The sequence below is a fragment of the Cataglyphis hispanica genome, chromosome 26 (genome assembly GCF_021464435.1).
Source record: "Cataglyphis hispanica isolate Lineage 1 chromosome 26, ULB_Chis1_1.0, whole genome shotgun sequence".
Taxonomy (NCBI): Eukaryota; Metazoa; Arthropoda; class Insecta; order Hymenoptera; family Formicidae; genus Cataglyphis; species Cataglyphis hispanica.
Genome location: NC_065979.1, coordinates 1,369,417 through 1,387,144, shown reverse-complemented (window position 1 = coordinate 1,387,144; position 17,728 = coordinate 1,369,417). Strand labels below are relative to the sequence as shown.

At 33.8% G+C, this 17,728-nt stretch overlaps 4 protein-coding genes across 12 annotated transcripts; 3 read left to right on the top strand and 1 right to left on the bottom strand.

The window, feature by feature from the left end:
* Positions 1-183: 183 nt before the first annotated feature.
* On the top strand, positions 184-5,190 carry LOC126858582 (CCR4-NOT transcription complex subunit 2). Of its 2 annotated transcripts, none has more exons than XM_050609042.1 (9): positions 184-759; positions 1,597-1,667; positions 1,773-2,272; positions 2,445-2,671; positions 3,479-3,721; positions 3,810-4,071; positions 4,382-4,489; positions 4,576-4,801; positions 5,060-5,190. In XM_050609042.1, the coding sequence occupies exons 3-8, from the start codon at positions 1,947-1,949 to the stop codon at positions 4,793-4,795; spliced, it is 1,386 nt and encodes a 461-aa protein (XP_050464999.1). In that variant the 5' UTR covers positions 184-759; positions 1,597-1,667; positions 1,773-1,946; the 3' UTR covers positions 4,796-4,801; positions 5,060-5,190. The 2 variants fall into 2 exon arrangements, with proteins under 2 accessions (XP_050464999.1, XP_050464998.1); XM_050609041.1 differs by having other exon boundaries at positions 184-885.
* On the bottom strand, positions 4,895-8,553 carry LOC126858578 (malonyl-CoA decarboxylase, mitochondrial-like). 5 transcript variants are annotated; one of them, XR_007688699.1, is made up of 12 exons: positions 8,531-8,553; positions 7,738-8,028; positions 7,511-7,651; positions 7,108-7,248; positions 6,817-6,969; positions 6,583-6,736; positions 6,332-6,471; positions 6,061-6,196; positions 5,789-6,001; positions 5,539-5,644; positions 5,251-5,454; positions 4,895-4,992 (listed from the first exon to the last, which is right to left on the bottom strand). XR_007688699.1 is itself a non-coding variant. In XM_050609034.1 (10 exons), the coding sequence occupies exons 1-10, from the start codon at positions 7,963-7,965 to the stop codon at positions 5,313-5,315; spliced, it is 1,554 nt and encodes a 517-aa protein (XP_050464991.1). In that variant the 5' UTR covers positions 7,966-8,221; the 3' UTR covers positions 5,201-5,312. The 5 variants fall into 5 exon arrangements, 1 of the variants encoding a protein (XP_050464991.1); XR_007688698.1 differs by lacking the exon at positions 8,531-8,553 and adding an exon at positions 8,493-8,510; XR_007688697.1 differs by lacking the exon at positions 8,531-8,553 and adding an exon at positions 8,179-8,323.
* Positions 8,554-8,793: 240 nt separating this feature from the next.
* On the top strand, positions 8,794-12,714 carry LOC126858579 (uncharacterized). 2 transcript variants are annotated; one of them, XR_007688700.1, is made up of 7 exons: positions 8,794-9,020; positions 9,468-9,628; positions 9,926-10,082; positions 10,168-10,749; positions 10,900-11,190; positions 11,275-11,605; positions 11,797-12,714. XR_007688700.1 is itself a non-coding variant. In XM_050609036.1 (7 exons), the coding sequence occupies exons 1-7, from the start codon at positions 8,963-8,965 to the stop codon at positions 11,833-11,835; spliced, it is 1,497 nt and encodes a 498-aa protein (XP_050464993.1). In that variant the 5' UTR covers positions 8,799-8,962; the 3' UTR covers positions 11,836-12,713. The 2 variants fall into 2 exon arrangements, 1 of the variants encoding a protein (XP_050464993.1); XM_050609036.1 differs by having other exon boundaries at positions 8,799-9,020; positions 11,275-11,483; positions 11,797-12,713.
* A 382-nt stretch (positions 12,715-13,096) lies between these two features.
* On the top strand, positions 13,097-17,707 carry LOC126858572 (85/88 kDa calcium-independent phospholipase A2). Of its 3 annotated transcripts, none has more exons than XM_050609016.1 (4): positions 13,097-13,558; positions 14,587-14,677; positions 14,846-16,977; positions 17,570-17,707. In XM_050609016.1, the coding sequence occupies exons 1-3, from the start codon at positions 13,332-13,334 to the stop codon at positions 16,928-16,930; spliced, it is 2,403 nt and encodes an 800-aa protein (XP_050464973.1). In that variant the 5' UTR covers positions 13,097-13,331; the 3' UTR covers positions 16,931-16,977; positions 17,570-17,707. The 3 variants fall into 3 exon arrangements, with proteins under 3 accessions (XP_050464973.1, XP_050464972.1, XP_050464971.1); XM_050609015.1 differs by lacking the exon at positions 17,570-17,707 and adding an exon at positions 17,359-17,547; XM_050609014.1 differs by lacking the exon at positions 17,570-17,707 and having other exon boundaries at positions 14,846-17,041.
* The last annotated feature ends 21 nt before the right edge of the window (positions 17,708-17,728 follow it).

Below are 17,728 nucleotides of genomic sequence, written 5' to 3'. Positions count from 1 at the left end.
ATCGAGTTCAATTCGCGTTCCGTTTGACATTACAAACTTTCCGATTGACCAATCAGAGCAAAGAAATTTTTGCCCCTTTCGTTTTGATTGGTCGATCAAACAATACGAAACTTTGGTAGCGTCAAACGGAACGCGTTTACAGTTCGAGAAAAATATATAACAATAGTCGAGAGAATACCCTAGATTCACGCGACGAGGAGTCGCGCATCATTAGTCAAGTTCGAGACTGTTGCGTTTTCGCCGAGGCGACGACGTACTCGACGATAATTTCTACGATGCGAGATAAACGATCGAGGCGAAAATATCACTTGGAGATTTATTACGCGCAATGTCAGCCGCGCACGAAACTCAATTGAACGATTCGACGCGCATCGCGGGTAGTTGGTTCGAGTAGCGACGTAGAAAATTGTTAATATGGCAGACGTTCGTGCCTCTAGTGTTGTTTAAGTTCGTGAAACTTACGAGTGACAAAACAGTAGGTCCTGTTAACTGAAGGGCACTGTGATGTGTGTGAAGTCTTGATCGCCGCGTGCCCCGACGTCCACGTGCATGCTCGCAGTTTAACGCGCGCGCCAACAAAGTGACAGTTTCGGCCGTTCGTTTGTGTTCTCGGGAATCGCGCGAAGACCCCCATCGCCGAGAGTCCACCGAGAGTACACCACCACCATCACCACCACCATCACCTCCACCATCGCCAACCAACCGCAAGAACCTCGCGACCTGAGAGAGTCAACATCGACGACGATTTCCTTTTCGCGTGTGTGTATTTTTTTCCTTTTTTTTTCTTTTTTTTTTCCTCAACATTCGTCTACTCTAATCCGTTCGTTGCGAGCACGATGGGACTCGTCGCGTCGTGATACGCAGCTGGTGGCTATCTCGTCCCAGGTAGTGTCGCAGCTCACCGCACTTTTTCCTTACACTTATTTTTTGACGTCTTACAACGCCACTTTATAACCTTTTGTCCCTTTTGCGCTTGTCTATCCGTTCCGATAGTGTCAACAATATCGTTGATCGGTCCGTGTTTATTTACTGCTACGCGCGACGATTCGCGCTTTTATTCGCCGACGTATCTTAGGTGTCTCTCTCTGTTACAGTTTTGAGAGAAATGCGCGGAAAATGAGTACACCAAATACACTATTATCGTATAAGCTCTCTTTACAAGATAGAATTGGCATTAATGAGGAACGAAATTCACATATATATCTCTGAATCCTGTGATCCTTTTTTACCATGTGCCATAAAAAACATGGGGCATAATTAGATTTGGCATTGTTGAATGTGTGTCAAGATTTTAGATAAAAACTTTAGAATTTAGAATTAGATTAAGAGTTTTAGAGGCTTTTGTGTGGCTCTTGTTAAAAAAAATTTCCACTTGATAATGTAATATATGTAAAAGGCATTTGATGTACTTATTGCGGTTATAGTGAATTTACAAAAATCTGTTAACAGCAGATCTGATATATACTTAATTGATAAATTGATATATCTTTGAATTTTTTATTAATTATTTATATCCGACATTTGGAATTCTTATTGTAGATAAATATTTAATGCTGTTTTCATTAAATGCTGTAATAATATTATTTGTTATTATAGATTCGTGCATTCTCATCTTTGTGCTGCATTTTAATGTAACTATCACTGAGAGGCTGTAATAAGAAGTGGAGGTAAAATAATAATGTATTTGAAAATAATAATATATAAAATAATAATACATTTTGATAGCGGCTCAACTATTAATGAAAAATTAATTGCGATTTCTTTTGTTTCAGGTTACAAATTTTTGTCATGGATCATCGGCGATCCCATGAAATCAAAGTGTCTTTGAGTGTTGTATTAGAAAAAGAAAAGTGGATGTGCTAACCAAGTTTTACGAAACAAGAGTGCTTGGTGGTGTGCCTGTTCTCGGGCAAAAACATTATTATTAACTGTAGTGCCATTGGGCTATGGCCAATCTGAACTTTGAACAACCACCACGCAGTATTGCGAACGCAAGTCTCACTTCACGCGCAGCCGGCGGCGGGGGGGGTTTAAACGCATCGACCCTCGCGGGTCATGTCACGCCTACCTCGGGCATGTTCTCAGGTTCGTCTGCAAGCAGCTCGAGTACAGCCAATTCAGCGGTAGTCGCCACTAATATTTATCCCGGAGCATCGGGCTCTGGCGGCGCACAGAATAGCCACCAGCAACAGCAGCAACTCTCTCCTATGGGCAGTAGAGGACTGTTTGGGCAGAGAGCTTTTACCGATAGACGTACGATGCCTGCTCTTGGGTTAGTTTTCTTTTTTATCAATATAATCTTTGACATCTGCATCTGTTTTTTTTTATATTACGCCATTGTTTGTAAATTAAACCATAATCGAGCGTAATAATGTAAAGCCCATAGCTTTTTTTCTTTTATTTTTTTCTCTTTTTCTCTGCAATCATTTCCATCTATATTGCAGAGCTTCAAATCCAATGGGTAGTATGGGCAGTTTTGGAATTCCTCCAAGTCGTAATTACGGATCTCAAGGTGCGGTTAACAATTTCCACTCTGTTTTTGGGAGTGGAGGCGGTGGAGATACAAATACTCCCCCTCTGTTAGATCTCTCGGAGTTTCCCTCCCTAACGAATAGAGGTCAAGGTGATTCTATGCCGCAACCTAGTCCCATGCCAGGGAAACAGCCTTATGGTTAGTGCCAAAAAGAACGCAAAAATGCAAGAGCGAATATATTTTCAATGGAAAACAATCATTTATATTACTTGAGTCGTTGAAAACTAAAATTTTTAGACAGGTAAAGAAACAAAATTATGATTAGTAAGGAACATTTATTTTTTAACATAATCTCCATTTACGTCACAGCATTTTTGCCGACATATCATTGCGATAATACCGGCAGAATAGAAGCAGCTGCCTGACGTCCGAACTGTAACATATTCCTTCAAGAAAATTAGGGAAATACTGCAAACATTTAGGCTTCCATCTGTTTAGTTTGAAGGAACATTTGGGCAGTGGGTCTTTCGGTCAGAAGAGAACTTAAAATATATATGTGTATATTACAGTGGCTCAGTACAACGCCTTTTATTCTACCGGTATTATAGCATTATTGATAGCAAAAATGCTGCAATGTAAATGGAGATTATGCTGAAAAATAAATATTCTTTTTTAGTCATATTTTTTTTCTTTACCTATCTAAAAATGAAAATTCGGTTTTAATGTAAACGACTCGAGTATAACGCACATACTGGTTTGAGTATTAATCTTCTTTTCTTTTTTTTAAGCAGAAAGATTTTTATGTGACTTCATAAAAGCTTATTATACTTTTAATTTTATCATATGTGAAATGATATAACCACACTTGGTATTGAAATTTGGTATTGATATTTCAGAACAGTAAAATATGATTCATGTGTATGCGGAATTTACATATACTTAGCATAAATATAAGCAGTTTATATTGCTAATGTAATTGTCATTCAATATAATTATATGTTACAGTTGGAATGGTCAAGCAGCCAACATCCGAATCGAGCGAATTTACTATGAGCTCGGAAGATTTTCCTGCATTACCAGGAACGCAAAATCGAGAGGGCCCGTCACCTGGTGGCAGTGTATCTGGTGATAAAAATATACCTGTAGGATTGGGTCCGGAGATCGGACAAGACGTGCTGCAAGCCAACAGAGCTCCAGGATCTGAAAAATCTCAGTCTTCTAAAAGAGGCATTCAAACATCGCCTGATGGTAAAGATTTGTTGAACTAGCATCTTGAACAAAAAATTACTTAGCTAGGCTTTGCATTAATATTTAATCTTATAATTGTCGCGTGCAGGCAAGGTGACAAACATACCCGCAAGTATGGTGAAGGATCAATTTGGCATGGTTGGGCTTTTGACATTTATTAGAGCGGCGGAGACGGATCCAAACCTAGTGTCATTGGCGTTAGGTCAAGATCTTACCGCGTTAGGATTGAATTTGAATTCGCCGGAAAATCTTTATCAGAACTTTGGTGGTCCCTGGGCGGAAACACCTTGTAGGCCACAAGATATAGATTTTCATGTACCACCGGAATATCTTATAAATTCCTCGATCAGGTATCGATTTGTTATTATATACATCGATACGCATTTCGATCCATTATTCTATATATTATCGTGCTGTCTACATGATTATAAAAACAGTATATAAATATTAAATATCTATTAACTGCATATATCATAGAAATAATTGACAGATGTTCTTTTAGATCTAAATATATTAATCCAAAAAATAGAAATTGTTATTGATACTTGAAATATCAACACAAAAAAATTTGAAACAAAAGTAAAATGGATATAATATTGAGTTTGCATCGAAATAAATAATTATTTCATCAATAAAATTAAAGTTTACATGTTCTTTCAGGGATAAGCTAGCACCAGTTAAACTAAATCGATATAAAGATGATCTACTGTTTTATATGTTTTATACAAATGTTGGGGATGTATTGCAATTAGCCGCGGCGGCAGAATTGTAAGTATAATTAATTTTCATACTCGGAAATATTCGCATAAATATACAATTCCATATTCATACAATTCCATATGTATGATTTAAAGGTACAGCAGAGAATGGCGATATCATATGGAAGAAAAGGTTTGGATAACGCAGGCACCAGGTTTGGGAATTGTAGAAAAGACGTCGACATATGAACGTGGTACTTATTATTATTTTGATGCGCAAAACTGGAGAAAGGTAGCTAAGGAATTCCATTTGGATTACACAAAACTAGAAAGTAGACCTCATCTTCCCGCGAACTTTCACCAAACTCAGCCTTGACTACAGGTGAATATTTGATTTTATTTTATATATATATATATATATATATATATATTATACAATATTTATACAATAAAATATATATAATTATTAATAAAAATATAGAAAAGAAATTATGTGTAAATTTAATGCTTTCAATAATGGTATCGACACCATGGCACTTTTCAATTGTCTTTCCAAACTCTTCTATAGTTACTCTGTAAAAAAAAAGCAATAAACAATTTTTCGAATTATAATCGAAATATTATATATTATCTGTTTTAGACTTGTCTGCAGACCATTGTGCTGTCTTTAAGCTGGAAACGAATCAGCTATTGTATAAATGAACAAATTTAATAATCTTTAATAAAAACATAAAATTTGAAGAGTAATAAAGAGAATTTTTTTATCAATAACTTCATCACCTCCATCTCGCTATCAGTTATAATTCATTATCATCAGTATCATCATCTTACCATACAATTCGTTCGCTCTTAGACATAGTTGTAGAAATTTATTATATTTGTTCATGATTCTTTCATATTATATCATAGTTTATATCGTAAGTAATTCTTAATTTTTCCGCTTGTGTAGCGATATTAATTATATTTTCCGAAGCATTTATGACAAAATGTTCAATGTAATTCCGACTGTTTTTTTCACACTCTTCTAAGAAATATCTAGAGAGGGAGAAGTAATAATGAGATTATATATTACTTTAAATCTTTTTTATAAATTAAGTTTACTACTTTTTAAATGTCTACCTATAGTTAACCATTATACCACAACTATTTGCTATTCCACGTGGCGAAGGATCAGCCATCCAGTTTATTCGCCACATCACAGCTCCATTACGTAAATGAAAATTAGCTGCAAGACAAAAACATATATAAATTATTAAAAAGATTATATTTTTTTGCATGCAATATTGATCATTTACTATATTTTTTATTTTAAAAATATGCATAACTGTGCATTTATAATTGATTATGAAAGAAAAAAAGAGCAACATACCAACATTATTTAAAGCATAGCCACGTCGTTTTTCTTTATATAAGTACCATGTGCATGCTCGAAGTAGTGGTTCTTTTAAAGATTCTGACAATTCTTTATCATTCGTCCACAATGAAGTGCTTAAGATCTTTTTCAAGATCAATACTACATCTTTTGTTTTTAAAATATTTTTTATAATTTCATATTCTTTCATGGTAAATATAAACGCTACATCTATAAAACAAATATCTTTATAAATTATTTTTATTTTTGTTTTAAGTAAAGTTATTTACCTTGTTTTAATTTGTCAAACAACCAAGATTTAAAGTTTGGTATTGGTGATAAGCTTGATAATTGCTGCACAGCTGGAAATTCAGTTGTAATCTCACTAGCTACTTTTTTTATTAGATAATTACCGAGCTCAATGCCCTACACAAAAACATTCCTTTACACATATAATTTTTTTTACCTGTATAGTACAAAGTTATAATTTACATATGTATATAATTTCTATTAATTTGTAATATTCTAAACCAATTAAAACTTTTATTACAGGTCAACTACCTGCAACCCTTTTTGTGTAGATGCTATAGAATAAAATATTGCTGCTTTTATTTTCGATTTATCTTCCTCTAAAAATGTTAAATGTTTTCTTGCATTTCCTAGGATTCTAGATTCAGCTTCCTCGATACCCTTCACAGTATCTATAAAACATCAAAAATATATAAATAGATTATTCTCTTTCTAGCTCTGCTATTTTTCTCTATAAAACAATTTATATTAAAAATTGGAAAACAAATTTCTTTATGTTTAACCTGGTATAATGTCACATAATGCTGTATGCAATACAACAATAGGTTCTTTTGGCATAGATGGATGCGTAAATATGTAACATCTTCTATATGGTCCAACTCTGCGTTTCAAGTCCAACCAGTTTCTTATAGGATGTATGGCTTCATACTCTGAGACCTTTAAATTTGCAAATAAAGAATCAGAGATGTGAAAATTGAAAATGAACATTAATAAAATAAATAAGAAAGCTATTATACCTTTTGTAATATGTCACATGAACTTTCCCAAGTTATTCTCTCCATGTGCAAAAAACCTATTGAAAACCAGAGCAAAAGCAAATCTCGCAAGGTATGATTTAACTGCTGTATTATTATACTTTCATCTGTATCTTTTGCCTCTGATATTAGTTCCTAATAAAAGTATCTCGATAGAAATAAAAATTTAGCTTGGTGTTACAAAGATTTTTATTTTATAAGAACTGAATTGTAACACTGACTCACAAACAAATTATTTATAATATAATATAAATTTGTTTTATATTTATTTACCAAAACATCAGTTCTTAAATCAACTAAAAATTTTACACCATTTTGCAATCTTCCTATGATAAAAAATAACCAATGATATGCAGGTATAAGAACATTCTTCAGAGTTCTTTCATGGACAATCATTTGCCTTTCATTTTCAGGCTGAAATAAAATTAAAATATTAGTATCTTGTTACTTTGTAATTACAATTATATTTACTAAAAGATATGTTTATATGTATGTATAATAAATCTATAAAACTTTTCATAAAATACTAGTATATAAAAGAAATATATTTAATATATATCAAATATATATTCAATATCAATATATCATGTCATATATATATAACTTGAAATAAGATTTAATGTATCTTGAATGTAATTTGATCAAGCTATCACATACATCTTATATAATAATATACCTCTGTACAAAGTAACTTCTTTGCCACTTGGCATATATCATTATGTTGCACAGCATATTGTAAAGCCAATGTACGTAAAATTTGTTGGCGATTATTTTTGTTGCTTTCAGTATATCTGACACATAGTGCATGTACCTTGTTCTGCAAATATTTTTCAATGTAAAAACTTCTAATAGAATAAGTTACATTTTATACCATAGAATAAGACATAATAATTATATAACAACCTCTATAATCCAATTGCTGATCTTAATGTTTTTAAGTTTAAAAATTTCTTGCAGTTCTTCGTCCACAGCCAATGTGTTATTGTTCGTTTTGACATGTAATGAAGTAGATAATCTTCTACATTGATATTTAATATTTCGCTTTAATGTATTAGCAAAATTTACTTTTGTCGTGAACTCGTAATGTCGGATAATCGGCAGAAACTCGGAGAAAACCTTTCTCAACATCATAATCTTTTTTTCTATGGAGTTGATTTGCTCGATATGCTTTTTGAAACAGCGTCAACTAATCTTCTATAGAAAATATAAACAAGAAATCTTCTAAGTTTTAACTAAATTAGTCTTCTTATTATATTATTCTTGTATCGTAATAAAATGGAGGGTAATTATAATTTTAAATTAGATATTCTAATGAGAAATGAATTAAACTTTAAAGCTTGGTACTTCATTTTCAACAGGTGTCACGTGTCACATATCAGCTGCTTGAGTAATCAGCTGTTACCGAACTTTTACGCTGTATAGATAAAAGCATAATCATCTATTATCTACTTTAGATAAGATCATTCTCTAGGAAAATATTATGAAATCATCAATTTTGTTTCAATTAGAAAAAAGCCTGAGAAGGATTACACCTCCGTTTTTCATAAGACGCTTTTACTAGCTAATATATATATATATATATATATATATATATATATATCATATACTAAAATGATAAGACATCACGCGCAGCTAATAAAACCATAATATTTCTCTACACTTTTTATCCATTATTATATATGTATTTAGCACGGACATGCATCGATCAGCCTGTTTCATCGTGACACTGAAAAATGAATCTGATCATATGATTCGGCTGGCTCGAAAATGGATTTAGTTGACGTTACTGTACGAGCTAGAAAAAGCGTCTTTCAAAAAATGGCGGAATGGCCTCTCTCAGGCTTCTCTCTGTCTGATTTGCTGATCGTAAATGTTGGTAAACATGGGGTGCACTCCGTTTGACACTATTTTCGCTGCGCAGTGTAAAATTCTTCGCAGAATGATCCATTTCGCTTCGATGCGAAAATAGCGCCAAGTGGAGCGCACCGACGCACCTGAATAAATCAAGCAAAATGGCGATTCAGGATTCAGTCAGCGAAGAACCGTCAAGGATTATTGTCAGTGCTTCATGTATGCTCAAATAATTTAAAAACAATAGCGAATGTGACACGTTTCAATAACGTACAGAATGCAAACAGCTCGTTTTTATTGCCATTTTATTTGGAGTATTTGGTGTTTCTTACAAGGTAATAATGAGAAATTAAACATAACTTATAATTAAAGCATATTGCTTTCTGTTGTATCACGTTGCATTGTCACCATTATATTAATATTTTTTTTCATTCTTTACATTTTTGCGCCATTTACACGCCCATAAATGTTAACTCTTGTAAGGGTCACACATAATTTTTGCTCTGTTTCTAGTCGCATGAGTCATATTGTCTTGTCATTTTAGCAGCATCAAAGTGCTTGAAAAAAATTTATGAAAATGTATATATATTCCTTGACATCTGTAGAAAATAATTATATACAACAAAATAACATGTTAAAAAATATAAACATTTTTTTATTAATTTAAGGTCTTTGGAATATTCTATCATTAAAATATTGATAGGTTCAAAATGACTTATATGTGACCTTTTAGAATTGATTGTGGTAAACATATTGTTCCATAGTTTTTAATTATTTTGTAGTTACTGCCGCGGACTATGTTAAACTATCACACGATGGACCAACTATTTTGGGTGCTACAATCACTTTTAGAGCGGATTTGTATAAGAAAGATAACGTACGACCACATGGGAGATACAAATACAAATGGATGGATAATTCATTGATGAAACATGAACATGAGGTTGAAAAATTATATAATATAAAAATATAATATAATGTATCATTTGTCATATCTTTGTAACTAAGCTGTTGCTTAAAACTTAACGTTACTGAGTTGTTTTGTCTAATTTTTGGAATAGAAAATTGTTAAAATTAGGGACAGTATTAATATCTGATCAAATTTAAATTTGTGGGTATTTCTTCTAATTATTTATTTATTTACTTGTGTTTTATCTATATTTGGTATTATATCAACATTTTTTTGTTGTTTTTATCACAGAGTTGTCAATTTTATATATTATTGATTGAAACCTTATAGGTTGAAACGACAAATACAACAACATTTTGGAATATAAGTTATCCACGAGAAATTAACACTCCTGGAACCTATATAGTAGCAGTAGAAGTCAATTCTTTTTCTTGGCCATTCTTCTGGCCTTTTGACACAAGCGCTCGTATCCAGTTTGAGATTACTGGTATACTTTATTAAAATTTTCTTTCACTATTTTTTATTCTTAAACATATATCATTATTTATATTTATTAACTATTTCAATTTCAGAATATCTTAATGGTAATATAACTATAAAACAAAATGATAAAACCATAGTAGGAGATTATATCTCTTCATTGAACGAAACAAAAGTAATGATAGATATACGTAAAGGAGATCACGACTTTATAATGCAGAACGCAACGACGATATCAACATATTGGTTTATCGATTGTCAGTATTATGGCCAAACAAATGATTTCGCCTTTGCTTACAATTTTACAACTCCTGGGATGACACACGAAATAGGGGCTTTAGTGATTGTTTCGTACAATTCACCAACGACTACAACCGTTTTGCCATCTACAACTACGACTGCGCCCACTAATGTAACGACAATCTCACCAAATACTACTACAACAAATTCAAATGGAACTCATGCCACAGTTGTAACCACAACTATGTTACCAACAACTGTCGTGAGTGCAAATCCGACGGTGAAATTTCCAACGGTTGCATCTCCGATCACTGTAAGCACAATAGATATTGCCAATATATCTGCACCACCTTACATTTGTTCGAATACTTCTCTCATTCCGCCGGATCCTAACAAAATATATGGATACTTTCACAAGAAAATCTACGTTCGTGGTTAGTAAAATTACAATTACATATAATTAATATTCTACAGAGAAATTATTTTATTTGTGACTGCAAATATATATTATTTTTATTTGTAGCTTGCAAATTTATCTATACAAAAAAATGATGTAATTTTTTTCTTTTTCAATGAATTTTTAGCTCCTATATCAAACATCTCAGTGGAAGGCACAAACTGGATCCAACCATGGGATATGCTGTCTTTGAATGTAACTTGCAAGGGATCAGGGCCTTTTTCAAAATGTCTTCAATTCTACCGTGGAAAATACAACGTAACGGGAAACGAGACATGCAACAATGTGGAACACTTAAATTCTTGCAATTTCTCCATTTTTCATTATTTTCTTCAGCCCAGTGTCTATACAATATTGATCGTATTAAACAACGAAGTTAGTACACAAATTTATCCGCTAACGATAAACATTTACAAAGGTAAATTTCTATAAAAAAATATCTATTATTCTCATGTCTTAATTTGTTGACAACATCACACAATAATATAATACATTTTTGCAGTTACAACAAAACCGCAATTGTCAGTTATTGTAGTACCAGTCTCTTGTTCGCTCGTTGCCGTGGTGTTGATAGTATTTGGTGTAGCGTATTATATTCAGAGCAGAGCAAGATTTACGGTAGAAGTTGCGGACTTCGATTTTGGGCAAAGTAACCCAGAAATGGAATACAAAACGTTTACAGAACGTTTGCGTGACTCATTTAATAACACTGTAAGACCTGGAAGCAAACAGCCAAATACATGCTATTATGGCAGCATGAATCAGTGAAAAGGCTGTGTGAACTTATGTGACTTGTCTATTGCCGTCTAATCTTTCTGTTATTTTCAAATTCAGTATGATCTTTCTTTCTGCTTTATTTTTTTTCTCTCAATTAGTCTTTGCTTATTCAAGATTTAACTTGACTAAATCGAAAAAGTGATTAGAACGGCCATGAAAAGTTCTTTTGATACAGATTTTTTTCACTTCTATCGAGAAAAATTTATACTGGTCGCCGTTACTAACATATAAAAACTGCTTATTGCAGGGATATGAACCGCTTAACAATCCACAAACACTTCAATGATGTATTCATGAACAAAGAAGCAACTTTCCAAAAAGCGATGTTAATCTGTAACAAATGTTTCTGCGAAGAGTGAGCGGGAATTGAACGAAGGCTTCATCAAACGAAAAATATTCATCAATAAATTCAACAATATTGATGGTGAAAAGGTTCGTCGAATTTTGTTGTTGCGATACATTTTTAAATGATTTCACTTAAAAATCGATACTGATTATAAAAAGAAAACACATTTGCAATTGTTCAAGTTTTTTAAACAATTTGCAAATGATTAAATCGAAAATTGTATATAGAGACAAGGAAGAAATGTATATATAGGCTGTGAATTTAGTATACAACAATTATTTAAAAATAGAACTGCTCTTAATATGGAGAATTTGATATTTTTTTTAAAGTTGCAACAAGAGTATATGATCAATTTATAATCCTTTTTATGATTTATAATACACTTTAGATTGATTACTAGTGATATACATGTTTCGCATTATAAATAATTCTATACTTTGTTAATTTTTATATATATACACGTGTATAGAAATTGCTAATATATGAAGAGGCTTTATCCAAAGGCAGAATTAGGTCACATTCGTATTAAGAAATCTTTTTGTGTATAACGCTTTGTATTTAATATAATTTGTCATCAAGTTTTTTTAAGACTGGTTTAAATAGAGCCATTGTATATTATTAATTTCAAGAAGTGAAGTGAATTTTTAAGATGAAATTTAAAGGACGAAATAGCGCGTCTATGTGAGAGTCTATTAAGTTAGATGAACTATTTAATTCCAAAAATATAATTATTACATGATATTGTGTGGCATAAAAATATTTATCTATATCTTTAATAAAAAAAAGAAATATTGATGCAAGAATTTATGATTGTTACTTCCCATATTAATCATTCAGTCAATTATTATTCTATCAATATAATATCACAATGTGTAATTTTATTAAACAATTATTGTAAAATTAATATAAAATTATAATTAATATTAATATAATATTTTTTTATTAAAAAGTTTTAAATATAAAAGATATATATAACCAGAATTTTAATCTATCATTGCAACTGACATAATTATGTTGTAAAAGTATAACTGGTAATGTTTTTTTAATATGGATTTATGAGTGACAGATGAAAATTTTCGTACAACATTATATATTTCTTTTTTTACATTTTTCTTACGAAAGCTAACTATTGTGAGAAAGAGCATAAAAAGTACAGACGGAAAGTTTATTCCTCAATATTGGCAACCCTGATTGCGAAACTTCGCGTTTTCATCGTACGAGGTGTTCGTGGTCAATCTAGAGTCGGATAATGTCAAGCTTGTCGATGCGAGCCGGGTAAATAAAAGAGCAAGGTACATAGTACAAACTCTTTGTCATGCCGCTTTTTTTCGGCACGATGAGTAACGTGCAGTTGCGCAATACTTTTTCACGATAGAGAGTCGTGTCTCGTTCTATCGTCGCGAAACATCGTTACTCTCGCAATATCAATCAGCACCATGGCATGGCTCGGTACAATCGCGAACAATGTGTTGCGAAATATCGTCTTCTCGGATGTGCCGCCGAATGTCGTTCAGGAAGTTCGACCGGAACAATACACTAATCGACGTATACATTCTCGCGAGGATGGCATCGTTCTCTACGGGCCTGGCGAAATTAAAAATCAAGACAAATATGAGATTGTGTTACACAGACCCTGCACGGAGACCTTACACCAGGCGTACAGGTGCATCATCGTTTTCATCATCGTTATTTCGTAGCGTAAAACATCATTAGTGTAAAATATATATAGAATGACTAATTTTAGTAGATAAATAATCATATTTTGGAAACTATATATTGAATTGAAAATCTTTTATCTTTAGAAAGTTGACAGATTTTGTGGGGGATGCTGGAATATATAGGAGAGAAAAAGTTTATTAAATAAAATTAAGAAGGGAATTTGGAAGTCAAATGCGTTTTTTTTTTTTTTAATAACTACTTTTTAATGATAAAATTTGATAGAGAATTGAATACTAAAAAAGATATTAAGATACTTATATCCTGAAACTAATAGTTTTTGAACTACAATTTTTAATTCATGTTATATTACTTGTTTTGTAATAAGCTTTGCTAACAAAATGATACAAAAAGAGAAAACATACAAAAAAAAATTTTACTGAAATTTTATTGCATGAATATTATTTCATAATTTAGTATAATCATGTTAATACTTTATTAAAATATGTTAAATAAATCACATTGTTGGTCAATCTCTTACCTTTATCATTGTTATTGATAAGAGCTAATGAGATAGATATCTGAAGAGAAATAGTAGATATAAAAAAGCAGTCATTCCATTTTAAAAAGTGCGTTGACTTTTAAATTTCCTTGATGTTTCCACTTTAGCAAACTTCTTTTCACATATATTCTAAAATCCCTCTCAGATTTATCAATTCTCCAAAAGAATGTTTTTCAAATCAACATAGTTATCGAAAAATAAATATTTATACAGTAAGATAGATGGCATCTTGTATAATTAAATTATAAAAAAAGCAAAAATTATATTATTTTATATATATATATAATTATACTTTAATATATGATTTAACATATAATATCTGTGTATGAATCTGTCTACTGATGAGTAGACTCTGCATTTTTCAACATGTATGATTAGCTTTCTGTTACATTATTTTAATCTCATTGATTTTATTAATTATCTGAGCCTTGAGTATCTTTAATATTGCTTTATATGGTTTTGTGTGTTTTCAGTTTGTTCCGTTCGGAAACTTTGGAAGGAGCAGAAGCACGATTCTTAATATACAAAGACAAAGTTCCTGTACTTGTACAAATAGTACGCGAGGTAATGTTTCTTTTTTATTTTAAACACGTTTGTAAAGATAAATCTGTAAGTATACTTTAAACAGAAACAACTTTTGTTTTCAATATACCTCTATTGTTTCTTTTACACACATAAATTAGATTATATTTGGTAGTTATTATTATATTGATTTACCATCTCCTCTTTAAGATGTGCAATGTTGGAAAAATTCAAAAGCTTTGTGACACTTTGGTGGAACATCCGACTTGGACTCTGGCGCATCTAGCGGCCTACTTCGCGCTTCACGATGCTTTTATGCATGCCATTGTCAATAGTCAACTCAACAGCGGTGATTTGGAGACTGGAATTTCGCCCTTACAAGTCGCCGTGCAAACCAACAACTTGCGCACCGTCGAGATGCTAATAGCGGCGAAAAGCTCGCTAGAGCATCTAGATCACAATGCGAATACGGTCTACCATTACGCTGCTACGTCCACTAAAGAGATCATTCTCGCTCTGGGTTCGGGTCTTCCAAATAGTCTAAATAGTCGTAACAGCAACGGTCATACTCCCATCCATGTCGCGTGTCAGAATGATAAGCCTGAATGTGTCAAAGCACTTTTATTAATCGGCGCCGACGTGAATATACCTGCTACTGAAGGTCAGCCTTCCAGTCCCGGTTACGTCGGTGATTTTTTGCACAACAAGCCGAATGTGCTCCACGCAGAGGACATGAAGTTTGGTGGCACGCCATTACATTGGTCGCGCAGCCGGGAAGTAATCACGGCGTTGATCGAGACCAACTGCGACATCGATGCACTCAACTTTGAAGGGCGCACTGCGTTACACGTGATGGTGATGCGCAAACGATTGCCTTGCGTGGTCGCCTTGTTGAGCCATATGGCGTCCGTTAACATTGTCGACAACGATGGTAACACACCGTTACATCTTGCCGTCGAGGCGGAAACTCCGGCTATTGTACAGACGCTCATTGGTTTTGGCGCTGATATCGACGCGCGGAATTGGAAGTCGGAAACACCCAGGCACAAAGCAAACGTCGATACTACTGAGGGCAATAAAATAATCTATCTACTGCACGCGGTGGGCGCAGAAAGATGCCCGCAGGAGATGACAGGCTGCCATCTCGGTTGCAAACACGACGAAAATTATACTGGCGTCGCACCATCGGAACCGCCGCACTATGTACCGCGCACAATTCTGGATCAGATGCTTCATGTATCGAGCATGGAAAAGATGGCCGAGCATGGACGCGATAAGCGAATCAAAGGCGGCAGGCTGCTCTGTCTCGACGGCGGTGGTATTCGTGGACTGGTTCTCATACAGACGCTGCTGGAGATCGAATCAGTGCTTCACAAACCGGTAATACATTGCTTCGACTGGATCGCTGGCACTTCCACTGGTGGTATTCTAGCGCTCGGCCTCGCCGCGGGCAAATCCTTACGGGAATGCCAAGCACTCTACTTCCGTATCAAGGAAGATGCCTTCGTAGGCTCGCGACCCTACAATAGCGAAGGCCTTGAGAGGGTGCTGAAAGAGTGCCTTGGTACATATACAGTTATGGCAGACATTAAGAAACCAAAGATAATGATCACGGGCGTGCTAGCCGATCGGAAACCTGTGGATCTTCATTTATTCCGTAACTACGAGTCGCCCAGTGCCTTGTTGAAAGTGCCAGAGAATATGATGTTTAAATCGACGTTGCCTCCGCGGGAACAACTTCTTTGGAAGGCGGCGAGAGCGACCGGCGCGGCGCCGTCATATTTTCGTGCGTTCGGTCGATTTCTGGACGGCGGTTTGATCGCTAATAATCCCACTTTGGACGCCATGACGGAGATTCATGAATACAATCTGGCACTGAAGGCCATCGATCGCGGGAAAGAGGCGAAACCACTGTCGTTGGTGGTCTCCATTGGCACAGGCCTTATGCCGACTGCCGCTGCGCTGAACGAAATCGATGTTTTTCGACCTGAGAGTCTCTGGGATACCGCCAAGCTTGCGTTTGGTATCTCAGCGCTGGGAACGTTATTGGTCGATCAAGCGACGGCCAGTGATGGCCGGGTAGTCGATCGCGCTCGTACTTGGTGTTCTATGATCGGCGTACCATATTACAGATTCAATCCGCAATTGACGGCGGATGTCGCCATGGACGAGAAGAGCGACGAGATTCTGGCGCACATGATTTGGACCGCAAAGGCGTTTATGTATGCGAATCGAGATCAAGTAAAGGAACTGGCAGCTATCATCGATCGCGATAGCAATTTGGACAATGATTAAAAAATGCATTATCGCGCCTCGCAATGGAACAGTACCTGGTTGCAGAAGTATGTTGCATATTATTTATCATATTATTTATTACATATGATATTAATATATTGATGATTTGCCGCTGGTTCGGTTAATAATTAGATAATTAGCCTAGCAACTGTCTCATCACGTAGCATGTGTATTAGAGACATTACCTCACTACTTACCGCCGATTTCTTGATAAGTGTAATATTAATTTTTTATTTGCGTTTTTTCCAATGTTTCTAGATCAATTAAAATTAAATTTTTTTTTAGCAACTTAGAATATCATAAAACGATATACACAATTTAATATATATATACCATTTTGTATATATATATATATAATTTAAGAATCTGCTTGTAAATTCTGTGTTTAAATCTTTTCTTTTTCTTTTTTTTTATTTTATATATTGCAGATAGTCTCGAAGAATATAAATGTGTTACATATTGAGTCGCAAAACAAGAAGATAATAGATCTGATTTATTTGCATTGTCACAGAGTTTACAAAGAAGAATAAATAAAAAAAGAAATTACAAAGCAATCGGATATATATCTTATTTCATAGAATAAGTTTATCAATTTTGTCTCATTAAGTACAACACACTCGCTATTTAAATATTTTACAGAATTTTTGCTGCGCACACAATATTTGATCGATTTAAATTTCTGAAGATCGGTAATGAACAATCGTCTACGTTCAAAATTTATCAAGTGATAGGACAATATTCACTTGCGTTATCAATACTCAAGTGATACATAATTCGTCTCGTCATAATTTATAGACC

Bases quoted from the DNA above. Each gene is read 5' to 3' on its own strand.
- LOC126858578 (XM_050609034.1), bottom strand. From the start codon at position 7,965: ATGATGTTGAGAAAGGTTTTCTCCGAGTTTCTGCCGATTATCCGACAT. The intron at 6,472-6,582 runs GTTAAACATAAA...GATGTTTTATAG, and splicing joins ATTATGTGACATTATACCAG to ATACTGTGAAGGGTATCGAG. The intron at 5,455-5,538 runs GTAGACATTTAA...CTCCCTCTCTAG, and splicing joins GGTATAATGGTTAACTATAG to ATATTTCTTAGAAGAGTGTG.
- LOC126858572 (XM_050609016.1), top strand. From the start codon at position 13,332: ATGGCATGGCTCGGTACAATCGCGAACAATGTGTTGCGAAATATCGTC. The intron at 13,559-14,586 runs GTGCATCATCGT...GTGTGTTTTCAG, and splicing joins ACCTTACACCAGGCGTACAG to TTTGTTCCGTTCGGAAACTT. The intron at 14,678-14,845 runs GTAATGTTTCTT...CTCCTCTTTAAG, and splicing joins TTGTACAAATAGTACGCGAG to ATGTGCAATGTTGGAAAAAT.
- LOC126858579 (XM_050609036.1), top strand. From the start codon at position 8,963: ATGCAAACAGCTCGTTTTTATTGCCATTTTATTTGGAGTATTTGGTGT. The intron at 9,021-9,467 runs GTAATAATGAGA...ATTATTTTGTAG, and splicing joins TATTTGGTGTTTCTTACAAG to TTACTGCCGCGGACTATGTT. The intron at 11,191-11,274 runs GTAAATTTCTAT...ACATTTTTGCAG, and splicing joins AACGATAAACATTTACAAAG to TTACAACAAAACCGCAATTG.
- LOC126858582 (XM_050609042.1), top strand. From the start codon at position 1,947: ATGGCCAATCTGAACTTTGAACAACCACCACGCAGTATTGCGAACGCA. The intron at 2,273-2,444 runs GTTAGTTTTCTT...TCTATATTGCAG, and splicing joins CGTACGATGCCTGCTCTTGG to AGCTTCAAATCCAATGGGTA. The intron at 4,490-4,575 runs GTAAGTATAATT...TATGATTTAAAG, and splicing joins TTAGCCGCGGCGGCAGAATT to GTACAGCAGAGAATGGCGAT.